We start from the raw sequence: 16,808 nt of genomic DNA, 5'->3' as shown, positions 1-16,808 counted from the left end.
CAGAAGGTTAAATTTAGAAAAGATACCAAATGAAACACTTTCTCTGCTTTTCTTTTTACTTGTTTTTCTAGCATTTCTGTCTCACATGACCTTGCTTTGCACTCGTCACTTCGATTATAAACTTGATCTAAGAATTAAGAGCTGTTTCTACAGGACAAAAACATCAGCCAGCCCTTCACAAATAAAAGGACATTGTATATTTCTGAATATAGCTTTGAAGTATTTTCATCAAACAAAGCCTGAATATTGACGTTCTATCATTTAGGCCTTTTGTGAGCCTGAAATAGCCTGAATTTCTCTTTTGTCGAGTTACTCAGATCCACTTCACAGGGATGTACTCTTTTTGAATGGACTGGCTCCGTTCTACAGCTGACTGTGCACTACAAGCCTATCGGTGCTGTGTGGGAGTGGGCGACGCACAGAGTGGAACTTGCATGTCAGAGCGCCGCGCTGATGAATCACAGACGTGGATCTGAAACGGAGAGAAAAAGCCTGAGAGGCCGATGGTGAGTAGGATGGACATGAAGGGTGAGATCAAATGCTGCTGAATGGACGCTTAAGGTACGTAGGTGTGTGTGTGTCCTGCCCACCTCAGTCTTGCCTACTTCACTACACCTCCACTGGGTACTGAATATACACACAGGCAGAACTTTTTTTTTTTTTTTTTTTTACGTCTTTAGAGTACAGCTTCGGACCCCTGTTGCACGCCAAGGCCCCATTCAAGTAACTTAAAGGAATAGTCTGACATTTTGTTGACACCATTCTAATGTTTGTGCAATAAAATATGATGCTACAGCCAGAAGCCAGTTAATTTGGTTTATCATAATGACTAGAACAGTTTTCATTTTGAGGTAAGTCTTAATTTATTTGAGAGAAGTTCAAGTCTCAAGTCTTCTTCTCAAGTTCTTTGGTATCAGTTTGAGGAATGCTACAAGTCTTCATAAGTAAAAGGCCAGTCTGTTGAAAGTCTCTCAGGCCTCTTAATGCTGACCTTAAAGATGACTATGTTAATTGTATTTCCTATATAACAGACCGAATCCTTTTATTAGACAAACCTAATAATTACATTCAAGGTGTGCAACTGTTGCTGGACTATACCAGGTCAAAACCTGAGACTTTCTAGTGTCATGTCAAGTCTGAAGCCATCAGAGTATGTACTTTAGGCCCAGTCTGTCTACACCTCTGATTATTATTTGAGCGAACCACGATTAACAATTGTTATCTGAATTCATTTTCGTACAATTATACTTCAAGATGGAGTGGCAGTCAGCAAACATAATGGAAGTCTACTTTCAATTATGGAAACTAATTGTGGGGATTGAACACTCACAGAGAAGTAAATTGATGGGCTCGCTGACAGCAGGAACATTGCTGTTTGACCAAACATGCCTGATTGATTTTCACTAACTGTCGGCGGTTTGGTCTCTTTGGAATCTACTTTAATCAGATGTGACAATCAAAACAACATCAGTCTGTTCTAGTAGTGAGCCGAGGTTCCACTTTATTATCATGGCAACCCCTGAAATAGCTCATCTGTTTTATCTCTACTTAAAAAATGTTGCTGAATATGAAAGGCGTGACTGTGCTCTTTCACACTGGTCTCCTGTTATCTTCTGCTTTGTCTCCTTTTCATAAATCCCCATTCAAAAGCCTTCAGATCGTGATTTGCTAAGATGTGTGGGATTCCCCAACCCACCACCATACAAGGCTTTGAAATCCAAGGAAATGTGGCTCCATCCCACTCATACCAACCAGAGCCCACTGAGCCCAAATCAGTGGAGCCACACAAAAATAGAACAAATAAATCAACAACAGATAAACCTTTATCTCTGGGTTTATTACATGTTGCACTGTCAAAAATAACACCCCTATGGATGGATAATATCTCAGCCGCAGGTTTTATAGCAGTAGGAAATATAACTAAATATAAAGCCTAACGCCAACTGATCACAGACACAGTACTATAGGAATATCATAGGAATATGATAAAAATGTCACAGTGATCTGAGGTTCAGGTGGATATGATCATACTGAATAAATGGGTAGAGACTGTTCCAGATCCTGTATAGTCAGGTCTTCTGAATGGTTGTAGCAGAGGCGGCGGCGTGGGCAGCGTGTGACACAGCGGAGGAGGCGTGGTTTGTTTAAATGCTATGCTGCATTCAGGGAGTCACTGTAAAGCGCCAAGATCCCAGTTTCCCTATTTTCCAATGCTTTTGATTAGGTTTAGTTATGGTCTATTGAAAATAATAATACAGTGATGGTGACTCGTCGAGAAACAGGAAGAACAGTGGTTTTATATTTTAATGAAATAGGGGGAAATGAAAAGAAAATCCGTGATCAATGATAATTAATCCCATCCATCTGACTCGTAGCCAGTGAAAATTTCCACCGTAGGGTAATGCCAAAAGAATAATCTCTCCTCAGAAGGCGTGAATGTGACAGGTGCATCTGAGAGCAGCACAACCTGATTAAAAATGAAAACCAAAATCCTGCTCACTGTCTCACTTACTGTATATTTATTTATTTATGGCATCCAGGGCCTAGCTGGTACCTGATGAATGCTGTAACAAAATATCATAAATAAGCAGTGAGTGACACAGGTGCGCAGGTGAAAAGAGAGATCGCCTTTAAAATTCTGTTCAGTTATGACATTTCTGATTTTCACCTAAAGGCAGCAGAACAAATCAAGCTTTCAGGTGTGCAGTCATGTGCCGTGGAGTTCCAAACAGAACAGTTTGCAGGTTTGTCATTGTAATCATACACAGCACCCACTAATTAGAACTCACTAGAGGGAGGAACTCATCAACCCGGACAAGCAGGCACCTGCATGCGGCTCCATAAACCCAAGGCCCTCCGCAGGCTCCATTCTTTCTGACAACTGGTTTGTGGAAATATGCACCATTAAAGCAGACCATCAACCAACACGACTGGGAACTTAAGTTGGATCCTCATCTGAGTTCCTTTAAGGTTAATTTGGTCGTGTCATCAGCAAATAATTAACTCCCTTGGCCAAAATGAAGAACTCTGTTTCAGAGCTGTCTTTCTTTAGGGATTAAGCTCTAGTGAAAAAAAACACTAAACACATTACTGGATTTCTTTACCTTAAATGGTCAGTTTAGTTACTCATTAAGATTACCGTTGCTTATTCGGGTCTTTTTCACTGTACAGACCATTAGAACAACTTGTCCTATTCTGAAATCAGGATGTTAAACTGCAGATCAGGTCGTAATTCCTTCATTTCCCGCCGTCCTTGAAGGCAGCACCGCCCATCTTCGAGTGAGTCCGCCTCTGCGCTCCAACCAGGAGGCAGCGACTGACTGACTGGCTGCGTGGGGAGCCGGTGTGGGCGCAGCGGAGGACTTTCCTATATAAACCGGGATCCCACGGCCAGACGAGCTCGTCTCTTCTCAGTCAGCGACAGACAGGAGCCGCAGTTCTCCCCCCTCCTCTTTCTCCTCCGCGAACAACCGCTGTTTCTCTCCTCCAGTCACAGTTAAGAAAATCATCTCAACCTCAACCTCCCCCCCCCCAAGGGAAATTTTAGTCTATGGTTCTGACTGACGCTCCAACAAGGATGTCCCGGACCGACGAGGTGCACCGTATAACGGAGAATGTGTACAAGGTAAGACGGGGTTTGTTTGGTTGGTAGTTTGATTCCCTGCTTGCTGACCGCGCGCGCTCTCCTGCCGCGGACGGACACCTGCTGCACCGGAGGGCGATGATAAAAGGACACACCGCGGCTAACTTTGACTCAGTTGACCTGACTGGTGTCCCAGCCTGTGGCTCGCCACTTTGCTAACACCCCTGCCTGTTTCTTTACGCTATGACACGATTAGATGATAAAGAAGTGATCTCCAGTCACCAAGGGAAACAGGGAAAGCGTTCATTCGTGATAACTTCGGCTGCTTGGTAGTGGCTGTAGCTCATGAAGACTGATTGTAAAGCTGATTATTTTCAGCAAAGGTGAATCGATGTATTATTTCGCCGAAAAATGTCAAAAAATGTTAACAAATAGCTAAATGTCAGAGCCGTAAGTGATGACTTTCCTCAGTTTGACTAACTGTATGTAACTTAGTTACAGCGATAAAATGAGGAGGCAGAGTGCGTTTATCAGTTAACTGACCTGTGATCGATTAACCGGCTGAGTGTATGGACAGCTCGCAGTGGGAGTGCAGCCTCTGTCCCCGCTTATTAGTCTGTATCAGAAACACAAACCTGCGACCAAACCTCCAACCTGACAGCTGGCCTCAGGGCACTTCAGTTTAAGTTGCTCGACACATTGCAGAGAGGAGGCTGTCACCACCAGAGGGAAATCCTGCTGTGTGCCAGACATTACCTGCATGAGTGAAAGCAGATAATTAATGTATGCAGATTGAACATCCCAAAATTAGTTTTCCCTGGACCCAACAATCTTCTTTGTTGTTGGCAGTTTCTTTATGTAGATTTCTTTTGCTGTCTGTGCTGTAGATGAATTGAAAGGAGGAACCTGTTGACTACATGACTGCATTTGTGAAAATGAACTGTGACCTTTCAGTCCGCACGGTGCAGCGGCAAGAAACCTCAAGGTCCCTTGGCCCCAAATTGGCAGTGAAATTGGAGCACCAATCTGAGATGCTAGGGCAAGTTCAAGAGCACAGTCACAGTTAGATGATTCAGGACGCCCTCTCTAAGAAAGAGAGAAGAAAACACATACAGCAGTTGCTTAACGTCAGAGATATTCTTGGGAAATCTCTGCACTGACTGAATGGACCACCCTGCGCTCATTGAAACATGAGAGGCAAAAGGTGACAAACGCTCAGGCCCTCCATTGTTATTCCCACAACAAAGCTCCTCTTCAGCAGAGGCCCGGTGGGGGGCGGCAGCAGCAGCGGCTGTGGTGGTGGAGAGGTGTTACTCCTCAGTTCCACTTGCACTCAGGGCAGCGCGCCAGGCGAGGTAGATTTCAACAACGGCAGGGCGACAAGGGTTTTCCTTTTTATAGTGAGGAAACCTGTCACTGCTCCACACGCCTCCGCAAAAATGCTTGGAGAGAGCCAGAGCGCCTAAAGGCTTCTTTGTGCTGGAGAGGTGTTGGTCGACGCAGGAGGAGAAGAACGTGTGTTGCTTACCCATGCCAAAGATGTATTTGAGGTCAGGTCAAGGAGAGTTCATGGTTTCCGTTTGTGACTGAGGCAAGATGGTGTAACATGACATGAGAGTTTCAAGAAAATGATAGGAGTCAGTGCAGATTGTGGCCAGCTGCCAGCCTTAAGCTACATGAAAAGACACACACACACACACACACACACACACACACTCCCTCTCGCCTTAATGAGGGATCAGTGGTGCACAAGGAGTAGGTACCTGATGTAACCTGCAGGAGGTTTCTTAGGACTGTTAATAGCTGGGGCAGTATAGAGAACCACAGAGTGGAGGAGGTGGAGGAAGATGATGAGGGAGGAGAGAAAGATGGTCTAATGTGAACGAATGCTGTTCTGTGATGCATATGGAGGAGGGTTTTCTATGGAAAGTAGTGATAACTCAGTAAGTTGATTGACAGATAATAGTTATCATAATTGAATGATTGTAAGTGAATTATCAAGAAATGACAAAAATAGTCTGGTTCCAGCTTCTCTGGCAACTTGTGATGGACGTTTTTCACTATTTTCTGACATTTCCCAGACCAAGGGATTACTTGGAAAAAATAAATGACTGTTTAATCACTAAAAAGAAAAACATTAGTTGCAGCCTCAATAATACCACAATAAAGTGTCAGGCAGAAATTACTCAGAGAGCACAAACCCCTGCTAAGGCTGCTCTGTCCATTTTTGACTTTTAAATCTGCATTAAGCATAGATCCAAATCTGCATCAAAATACACAAATTGTCATGATCATTGGCTGAGATTTGACGTAAGTTTTGGATACCTATATAGCTAAATCCTGCAGTGTCAGGGTTTTTTTTTTTAATTTTTTTTTTTTTTTTTTTTTTTTTTTAATTTTTTGTCAGTTGGTGACCAGTTATTGAAAGGTTTTAGCTTATGGTCAATTTAAAAAAAAAAAGTACATTTTTTTTGGCCTCATCAAGTACTTTTGTACCAAATCTGGTGAAAACTGGATGAAACCAAAAGCTTGTTAAGCATAAATCCTGTAGCTGGTACACTGAAATATACAGTTGTGAGTTAAAACATTAATTGTGGTGTCTGTGTGATGGTGGATTCATATGTACTGACTGGAGAAAAATAATCTGGACTTCTTCATGGGAATACTTGAAAATGGTAGCCTAAAGCTAGAACATGAAGGTTCGTTAGCAGTGATTTTACATTTTTAATTATTCTCCACAGCAAGCTACAAGTACAGGCATGAACAGATACTTGCTTGGAGACTGTGATGGAATCATATCCATGTGTTTCTGCTTGAACTGTGTAGACAGAGCATGAGGACCATTTCCTGGATAAACAGTGATTTGGTTTTAAAGCAGCTCCGCATGTTGTTTGTTTTCTTTGTTTGTTAGACTATTAGCTGCCAGAATAAAATAACTCATACTCAACAGTAGAGGACTAAAGCCTTAACCTCTCTGCCCTGCTGCTGAAACAAGATTTTTGTAATTTTTGGATGACTCACACTGGCGGATGCATGTGTGTGTGTGTGTGTGTGGGCAGTGTCTCACGACTGTGCGTGCGTGTGCGTGTGTGTTTTGCCTGTTTGTCAGCACCCATAGTGTACTGTAGAGTGGCTGGCACTGTATCTGGCTCTGTAATAATGCGCAATCTCACACCAGAACATGCAAATTACGAAGGGAATTCACCAGTCGGTGTGGACCAAAACGTCCCTCCAGATTCAGTTCATCGGGGTTTCAGATGCTGAATGGAGATGAGTTTGTTACCCACTGACAATGTGGGTAAACCATGTTTCCTCAGGTTGTTGTGGTTGCTGAACAAACACCATCTGTATGTTTGTTCAAGGGTGTATTCAGCCAAGCATTGTAATCCCAACAGTGCTGTAAGCTCAGTTTGTTGAATGAATCTCAAGTGTTGGGGCGAGGTTGGTTTTAGATTGTTTGATGGTGGGAGTGGATTATAGAGGAATTCCATGGTCAATTGATTAATTTTAGAGCTTTCTTTGTACTGTGTATGTGTTTGTGCATCTGCACACACACATTCAGCTATTTTGTGCCACTTATCTATGTCCCAGTCTTTCTATCCATCACGTCCTCCATCACATGCTTTGAGGCCAGATGGGCTGTAGGTGTGGTTGACATTGATAAAATCATCGATTTATGTGTATGTCAATTTATGTTGTGATAACAATGTAATACAAAACACTACAAAATCATTACAAAATCCCTGCAAATCCACCAATGCTATAAAATAGTCCTGTTCATTGATTTGCAGAATGGACCCATTATTGATTAGTTTCAACAACAGTTTTGATAACTGATTGATTGTTAATCATTCATCATAGTTTGCTGGTTTTAGCTTCTCAAATGTGAGGTGTGATGTTTTACATTTGCTGAAGAAAAAGAAATGGACATAATTTTGAGGAGAAAGGGATAGAAGGTACACGGATCAGCCATAACATTATGACCACTGGTGGGTGAGGTGAATAACATCAATCGTCTCCTTATAACACAATGTTCTGCCGAGGAACCTTTGGTCCTGACATTCATTTGGATGTTACTTTGTCACGTACCACCCACCTAAATATTGTCACAAACCAACAACACTCCCCAATGTCAGGGGCCTCCCCCAGCAGGATAATGTTCCCACCACACCACAATCAGATTGGAATCTGGGGAGTCTGGAGGCCAGGTCAACAGCTTTGGCTCTTTGCCGCGTTCCTCAAGACATTTCTGAGCAGTTTTTATGGTGTGGTGGGAACATTATCCTGCTGGGGGAGGCCCCTGACATTGGGGAGTGTTGTTGCCATTGGAGGGGTGTGTGTTTGGTTTGTGACAATATTTAGGTGGGTGGTACATAACAAAGTAAATGTCCAAATGAATGTCAGGACCAAAGGTTCCTCAGCAGAACATTGTGTTATAACGAGATGATTGATGTTATTCACTTCATCCACCAGTGGTCATAATGTTACTAATCGTTGTGTGTATATATAACTTGAGAGCTTCTCCTTCAGGCTCAGCTTCTTCTCTGGGTGGTAGTGATTTCATGTTTCTCTAGGACATTCAGTTCATGTTAGAAAGCATCACCCTCCCTTACTATTGTGTAAGTTGTTATTGACAGAAGCTGTCATTTTAAGTGTCTCTGCCGCATTATAAAAGGTGAACAGTATCAGTCTCTTCTTAACGTGATAGGAATGCTGTGTTAGTTTTTGCATTGCCCGACTGTCACCAGGGAGCGTCCTCAAGTGATTGGAGCCATAAATCCTTCCGTAAATATTGTCATACTTTCAAGTCCAACCTCCAGAAAACACGAGGCTATGATAGTGCTCATATGAAGCCAAAACTATTTGTTCTCCAAGGAGGGATTTTTGTCCAATGTGTGTGTGTGTGTGTGTGTGTGTGTGTGTGTGTGTGTGTGTGGGGGGGGGGGGCTGTGAGTAATGCTACTGAACACTTTATCCCCACAGTCGCACAAGTACAATCTGTTCACATTTTTTTCCCCCTCTAGAGCCTTTTCATTTCTTAGACCAATGAACAAAAAAACTGAGAATTTCAGTCAGTAGTTGTGGTTTTCTTCTCAAACGTACACCAGCACAGGGATTATATAGTTTTGTATACTATATACAATGACCACAGCCAGTACTTCATAAAATGTCATTGGACTGTGATCTAGTATGCTGCCTTATTAGAGCTATCACCTGTTGGTTGTGTGCTCCTGGGCTCATAAGCAGACAGCTGCTGTTGCAGGCAGAGCTCTGCAGGTGAGAGGCAGGGCATCTGTTGTGGAAGAGGAAGTGCAGCAGTTGATGGGCAGGGGATAGGAGCGGCTCTTGGCAGAGCTCTCCCCCTGTATGTTTCCCCTCCCTCTTTCACACTAAGAAAAGATGCTCTGATGTCATCTGCAGCCTCGGTACTGATCAGGCACATCGAGCTGCTCCGGCACCTTTGTTCGTGTTTGAGGTCATTTAATGGTGAAACCAAGCCTCCAGGCTCTGTGCTCATGTGGAAAGAAACATATTGAATTCAAATGCTCCGCTAAGGCAGGATTTCTGCAGTGTGATTGTTTCAAACCAGTGATTTTTCTTCTCTGATTAGTCACACTGCTTTCACCTCTATTGTCTCTGTTCTGAGCTACATCACTGGCTTTGTGCTTCTGTCCCCTGCAGAATACTCTGCCTCCTCAAGCTTCAGGCTTTGTTCTAGCTTTATGCCTTGTTACTGATCTTTGAGCAGCAGCAGCAGCAGCAGCAGCAGCATTTGCAACGTCACTGTGACGCCGTCTGTCAGTGTTGTGGGGTATGGTTGTGTTACGTAAGAGGCAAACAGTGCAGGCAGGTACAAGGAGTACAGCGTTGCAGTTAATCCTGCATTAAGCATTATTTCTGATAGTGTTTAATTACCTGACTTGTATCATTGATCCCATTGAAAATAATCATCAACTCTGCAGCTCCTCTCAGATTTTAGTCTCTTTTAGCTCACAGGTGCAGTTGAGTCTAGTGTCTCTCATTTCCTGGAAATCACAGGTGTAATCAAGTTTGTTGTATTGAGGTGGTGCTTTGGAGACTGCATTTTCAATGAGCTCTAATCAATTTGTTTTTAATTACACATAAATTGTTGTAAACTGTAATAGATTTAACTAACTAGGCAGTTAGCTGGTTTAACATGTGACGTGTTATGGCTGCACTGCTGACAGTCAGAAGGCAGTTTTTTTTTTTCATCTCTGTGATGTGGTGGACCTGTCTGTCCAACAGAGGCTCAGAGTTGTGAGTTTACGGAGAAGATCTTTCTCTGTCATTGCAGTGTTTTAGATGGCTCGGAGGAAATGTGCATTACTATTTTGTGCATTTTTGGCCAGTTATCTGTGGGAACAAGAAAAGTACACCAACAAAAAACAAAATGTACCCAGACATTTTTCCTTTCGTGTAACGGTTGAAAGATTGTTTTAGCTATACAGATTCAAAGTTTAAGACTTTCTGAGTTAGCATCCTCTGAATAGCTTATCTTTACATCACTCTTTACATACGAGTTGGATATTTGTCTTCATTCATCCAGAAGGCAGCAGCTCAGTGCAGGTGAAGAGTATATGGAGATATTCTTTATTATTTAGATTGTACCAACTGCTCTGTTATGACACAGCTTTCACAGCTATCATACAACATAACTGTTGGTATCTGCTGCGTGTGTGCAGTACGTCAGCAGCCTTTAGCACATCGGTAAGTTATCTAACTTGAGCTGGAGGGAGGTCGGGGAGGAGAGGTAGAGGCTGGCAGGGAGCAGGAGGTTGGCAGAGGATGAAAGGAAAGTTACTGGGATGGAGACAGAGAAGACGGAGAGGATGGAACAGAATAAATGGAAGTGGAATGATGAGACGAGTGTGGATCTACTGTTCTTTTCTGACTCTAATTAGACTAAAATTAAGAGGGGAAAAGGCCTGAGAGGCAAGAAAAAGCAGGAATTTTCTGCTGCAGTATGTGAGCATTTGTTTCAGGGTGTGTGTATGTGTGTGTGTCTGTGTGTATTTAATTTGAGATGTATCTCCAGAGTGACATTTAATCTAGAAATCAGAGGTCAGAAGGGGACAAGAAGGGATGACAAGGTGTGCTCAGGGGATTTCAAGTTGAAACACACCGTTATCTCACTGCTGTACTAGGCTGCATCCTTTCAGATTTCATGATGGACACACACACTCACTCTCCTGCATGTTGGGCAGCACATCGCGGCATCACGTGCATGATTCTTATTCGTATAATGTGTCTTTGCACAGGAAATGTTGCCAAAATGATTCCCGCCCTGTCATTTTTATTTATATGAAAGCCTGACCGTGCCAGTGATAGTTTGAATGAACAACCTTGCACATATAAACATATGTGTCCATGTGAACATATGTTCGTTTCACATGTATGCGTGTAAAATGAAAAACGGGTTGTGTAGACTGATTCAGATGCGTCACTCTGAGGTGATGACGATCACTTTCGCTCACATGGCGACTGCGGAGAGTCCTTCCTCCCTCCCGTCACCTCCTCGCTCTCACCTCGCCCACCACCCCATCAGCTTTCCTGTGGCATGAGCTGAACGTGAGGTGAATAAAGATGGGTTGCCCTGTCACGGGTGTGGGGGGGAATTCCAGCACTTCCATATATGGTGCCGGAAGTAGCCCCCTCCCGTCTCCCTCTAAAGCTGCATCTGTGGAATAGGGGGCGCTGACTCTGCCTCTGCTCGCCTGCACGCAGATAAGAGCTCATCTGAAAGGGAAATTGGCTGAGTTAACACACAGTCATATACACATACACACAAAGACTCTCACACATACAGAGCACTGAATTTCCATCTCCTAAGGGTGTTGAGGCAGTGCAGCTTTAGCACGGTGATTGTCACACTGACTGCAGCAGAGGCAAATAATGTCCATTCCAGGGAAACAGAATAATGAGGGACAGCACCAAAACACTAATGGATCTGATATATATATATACATCAGCTTATCACTCCCACATACAATATATGTACTGCAGTGGGGCTCTCTAATGGCTTTTTTCACATTAGCAATAATGTTCTCCACTGCTTCTTATGCACAGTGCATCTGCACATACCCTCTATATGTTTGGTTGTATATGCAATGTGTTATGGTTCGGACTGAAAAAAATTTAAAGGCATGGTAGTAAGATCTTGCTCTGGACCTAAAAAGCAATATTTATATAAATCAGTATTAGAAATATGCAGTGATTTGTTAGGAAATCAGAAGTCCTCTGCACAGCAGCATAGTTCACTCAGGAGCAGGATCAGATGTAGCACACATGCAGGGATGCATTAAGACAGACTCTCTCGTCTGTTAGACAGATATTGATGTGAAATAGAGAATCAAAACCTAAATACACCTCAGTTCAGTTTACATTAAAAACATTTCAATATACACAGTTTAAAAATAAGCATTCAATCAAATACATATAACATGACATACACAGGTTCTTTAATCCATAAGTCAGTAGTTCAGAAAGATACAACATTTTCAATTTTGTTTGTTGGTTATCTTGAAAAATAGATCCATGGAACTGCACCAAAAACTAATCAATGACTTACTTTTTACTCCCTTACTTTGCTGTTCACTTAATATACAGACAAGACCACAAACATTACCTCCTTGTTGCAATAAATAGTCATTTTTCAGTCAAATAGGCCAAGTTTTTAAAAATAAATTTCAGTATAAAATACAAAAATACTTTGTATGAATGCACAAGTGGACTATATTCTCCCTTGTTTCAAATGTTTGATGATTTCACCCCTGGAGGAGATGCTTGTAGGTATCTACACAGTGTTTCTACGCTGCCTGGAGGCATCTGCAACAACAAGCTGCTTTCAGTAATAAGCTGTGAATGAGCAAATGAGGTGAAACCCACAGCTTAATTTGACTCTAAAACACGTGACCTCAGCTTAACGTGAGAGGGAGAGAGACACTTTTTTAAAATGCACTTTCACATTCATTCTTAACATTGGGAGAATGTGGTTTCACTTTGCCTGGTTTCATTTGTGTTTAGCTTTAAATACAGCATGTCATACTTCTGCTTAGATTATATATGCATAAATTCATGAAGTAAAGACTAATGCACAGGATGTCAAGCCATCAGCAATGTCCATTCTAATCCATATGTACTGTTTGGAATGTTTTTGTCAGGGTTTGTGGGAAAACAAACACCTCTTTTTATCACAACCTTTTATCACAAGCTTCTGCTGATAACCTCACATTAGAACAAAACAGTAGGACGTGTGGAATGTGGCTTTGCTGAATTACCACTGAATAAGACGCACATTAGAAATGACACACTCACGTTTCTAAGCATATTCAGTAATAAGCTAATATTTAGACGATTACACTGTTAATTATTCAATGGCCCAAAATTACAAGTACCAAAGAGTGTTAACAACCGTATTATAAACAGAGGATGTGTGTTTGTTCAGGGCATTATTTAGTTTGATTGAAAACATCATGTGTTGATGGCAAATTGCCTCTGTACTGTATGTCAGCATGTGTGTTTTTACACCTGCTGACACTTGTACACAGCGAGATATGGGAGCATGGCGGCAGTTTATACAGAGGGGATGTCATATGCTTACACACTCACACTCAACTTGATGATAAGGGGTCACCTTCACTTGTGAGTGGTAGCCAAACACATCCCAGCACTGCACAAGCCCTCACTGTTTCCAGGGCGACCACCTAGAGTAAATGACCTTTCTCGTGTGTGTGTGTGTGTGTGTATATAATCTGGTTAACCTTCATATCCCAACCAGAGTTCACACTTCCAAACAGCAGGAGAGCAAAGGGTGAACTTTACTTACCAACACCGAACTGTTGACTCTGTGTTGATTGCAGTCATTCTCGAGCAACTGTTTTTTTTTGCAATTTATGCATCAAATCCTCTGTGTTGAGAGGTGGAAGTGACCTTACTTTTTGGTCATGTGACAGAGATGCAAAGGCAGAGAGGAAGAGCTCAGTTCAGTGTGAACAGAAAAAGGGTCATTACTGTTTTTACATGCTACAAAAACAGTTCTGAGTCCAGTCCTTTTTAAGTTGTGAGGTGGAACCATTGCGGATCGAACATGTTGTTCCACCACACCCTCTCAGACCGCTGTTGGTGAGCACTCACCACTGCTGAATGAGGGGCACCCTGCAAGTTTTTTTTTCCCGTTTTGGAGATGCTCTGGGGCATTATGATCTGGCCCTTGTCAGCGTTGCTCAGGTCACCTGTCTGTTTCTCCATCTCTCCTCAAACTCCATTCATAACTGTTCACTTACCATCTCATATATCCCGGACCTTGACATGTGCCATTGTTATGAGATAACAGACATTCTTTGCTTCATCTGCGATTGGTCATAGTGTTAAACTTGTTAATCTTTTGAATCACAAATCACCAACTCAGTGGTTCTTGGTACAAACCATTTAACAAACCTTACACACTGATTTTAGTACAGTGCCTACACTATTAATGAAAACAAAGTTTGAGGTGTCCCACCCACCTGATCAGCAGAGTACTTTCTCAGTGACCACTGTATGCTATAAATACTGATAATAGTAATGGGAATCTGTTGCCTGAGGCCAGTTGCTTCCACCTAGATATTTTTACATTTTGGTCTCCTGTCTGTCTTGTCTCCACCTGGTCTGCCCCTGTCCCTCCCTCTCTCACTGGGATTGCCAGGTCCCTTCTTGCTGGTTAATCTGTTTGGCAGTGAGCAGCACAGCAGGTTCTAATGGTGCCACATGGTTGGCTCGACTTTACAGTAATTTACGCCCCAACATGATACGAACCTGCTGCTGTTTATGTAGGCTCTGACTCACCCCACACATTCGTCTCCTGCCGCCAACGGACACACACACACACACACACTTATACGTACACACAGACTACCTTCTCTGCACCATTATGACAGAGCCAGCTAGGTCACGGTGTTCTTCATGCTGCTTGTTTTTTTACCTTTGTTCTCTCTAGTGTTTAGCTGTGTGTGTACTTAACTGTGTGGGAAGTAGCTACTGGGTAATAGGTGCACTCAAGTAGGCCCGCTTTGCTACTTTTTCTTCTGCAGTGCATATTGTGCGTTTACCTGATGGACAGGTGTTATGTATCTGTTTGTTATTTGCAGATATCACCATCATCTCTGCTGTCTTCCAACATTCTGGGAATGTTCCTAATGTGGGAATTGATTTTTATTCTTACGTATATCCTAATACACCTTAAGTTGTCATAAACACTACAGAGACACATCAGTTTATACCGTTTTTATGCCTGCCCTTGTTCCATTATTAATAGCTTGTATAACCTCTGGCTCAGTTCCACATCACTCATCTGTCATGGGACAACATGTCCATGCGCTGCCATGTTGCTCTGATGGATCTATTAACCTTGGTGCTGAGGGCTAGCTGCTACCTATTCAATCTCCCTCTCCTCGCATCAGCCATCTGTTATAGCCACAGTGGCAAGTAAAATACAGGTGGATTTCAGCTGTGTTGTTGGGAAATGTGTCTGTCTTTGGTGACCATGCATTGCAGAGTGGAAAGTAAAACTAATGTGTTGTTTCTCTGAGGGTAAACTGAAACGCAGGGAGGATAAGAACGCGCTTATCACACCTCTCAATCAAATCTTAGCAAGATTACTTGTAAATGAAGGTGCCCTGGCTCCCAGCGTAGCTGCGGCTAGTTGTGTTTACTACACACAAATTCTCCTTCCAGCTACAGTAGCATCACTTAGTAAAAAAAAAAAAAAATTAACACTGTTAACAATTCCAGTTGAATTGAGATGGAAAAACCAGAAACAATAGAATTAGCAAAATCACAATTATCTCTCATTTCTCTCATTTGTAGAGGTGTGTCGCTGCAAGAAGGTTAGAACACAACCTCACCAGAAAAAAGATGCTTCTGACGAGCAACATTATGTGGTGGGAAATGATTATTGTTCTCTGTCAGAAGTAAAGCCTGAAGTGACATGACATTTTCAAAAGGTAGAAATTTTGGGTGGATGATTGGGTGTACAAAGCTTGTGATTATGATGCAGGAATCTGCGACCCCATACCAACTGCTGAAGCTGGAATATTGCTATGTTTTCCTGATTGTTACCAAGATATTTATTAAGATATTTATTATTTTATTTGCCCCAACCATGACCAACACTTAACCATAAAACTGGCAGATCAGAAAATGCAGTTTTGGACTTGTCATATGGGTCCCAGATAACCACATGATGGACCCATACTTTGTTGTTGGGGTATGAAGGCCTGTTAGCGTGGCTCCCTGTCAAACCTCAGAGGATAAAAACGGATTAAGTGTCGCTCACAAACTGCCTGTACAGAAGAATAAAAACAATCAAAGGCCCAAATCCACATCTCCCCTGCAGAAACTGATGCTACATGGCAGCCAGTTGTGCCTGCCAGCACAGTGCGCTGTGAACAACAGCACACACAGATGAACACACATGAGCATTAAACAGACACAAACAGAATTCTATTCCAGAGTTATGCTTATACACACACACACACACACACACACACACACACACAAACACAAACACGCACAGTTTGTTACACTCAGATGCTTCCACTATTAACATCTGCCTCGCTGATCAGCTGAACCATCCTTTGGTGAGACATGGAGAAGCTTGTTTTCTTTTCTGCGTGAGGATAAATATTTCAGGTGCTGGCCAGACCCAGACCAACAACATGTCAGTTTGAGATGGATTGTACTTCCCTACAGTCCTGTGTGTGTGTGTGTGTGGTGTGTGTGTCGTGTCTGTGTCTGTCTGTCTGTGTCTGTGTGAGATGCATGCATGTGGATGTGCTTCCAGCCCTCCATGTTACCTGAAAGGCTGCAGTAAGACTGGCCTCGTGTTTGGCATTTTAGCTCAATAAATGACTTAACTGACCAGATCAATTAAATGAACTGATTAATCATTTTAGCTTGGGTTTGACTAGTTACATCAATAATTGGCAAAATAGGTGATTTAAGAGGCACAGTTTCTTTTTAAAGATCCTAAATGTGATTGAAGTTCTTTAAGTGTGCACTTCCTCAAACACGTCATGATCTTACTTTATCTATATGAAGATCACATTTAAACTATTTTGTCGCCACACTTCCCTCAAAAGGTTAATTGCACTTTGGTCTTATATCATCTAGTTATTTGTATAATATCTTGCCTGTGGGATCAGTGATATGCTTCACGGCAGATTTC

At 42.4% G+C, this 16,808-nt stretch overlaps 1 protein-coding gene across 6 annotated transcripts in view; it reads left to right on the top strand.

Annotated features, from left to right (window-relative positions):
- Window positions 1–3,291: 3,291 nt before the first annotated feature.
- baiap2b (BAR/IMD domain containing adaptor protein 2b) overlaps window positions 3,292–16,808 on the top strand; it is a 65,574-nt gene continuing 52,057 nt past the window's right edge. For 3 of the 6 annotated variants that reach the window (XR_007809169.1, XM_018666618.2, XM_051066175.1), the window contains exon 1: window positions 3,293–3,625. Coding sequence is in view for 5 of the 6 variants with exons in the window: in XM_018666618.2 (XP_018522134.1) it covers window positions 3,551–3,625 (75 nt within the window). In the remaining variant the exon portion in view is untranslated. Of the gene's footprint in view, window positions 3,626–16,808 lie in introns of all 6 variants that reach the window. The other 3 variants (XM_051066177.1, XM_051066176.1, XM_018666625.2) reach the window with 2 other exon arrangements.

This window comes from Lates calcarifer, linkage group LG23 (assembly GCF_001640805.2).
Source record: "Lates calcarifer isolate ASB-BC8 linkage group LG23, TLL_Latcal_v3, whole genome shotgun sequence".
Lineage (NCBI taxonomy): Eukaryota > Metazoa > Chordata > Actinopteri > Centropomidae > Lates > Lates calcarifer.
Note: the sequence above shows the minus strand (reverse complement) of the source record. Positions and strands in the feature narration are given on the sequence as shown.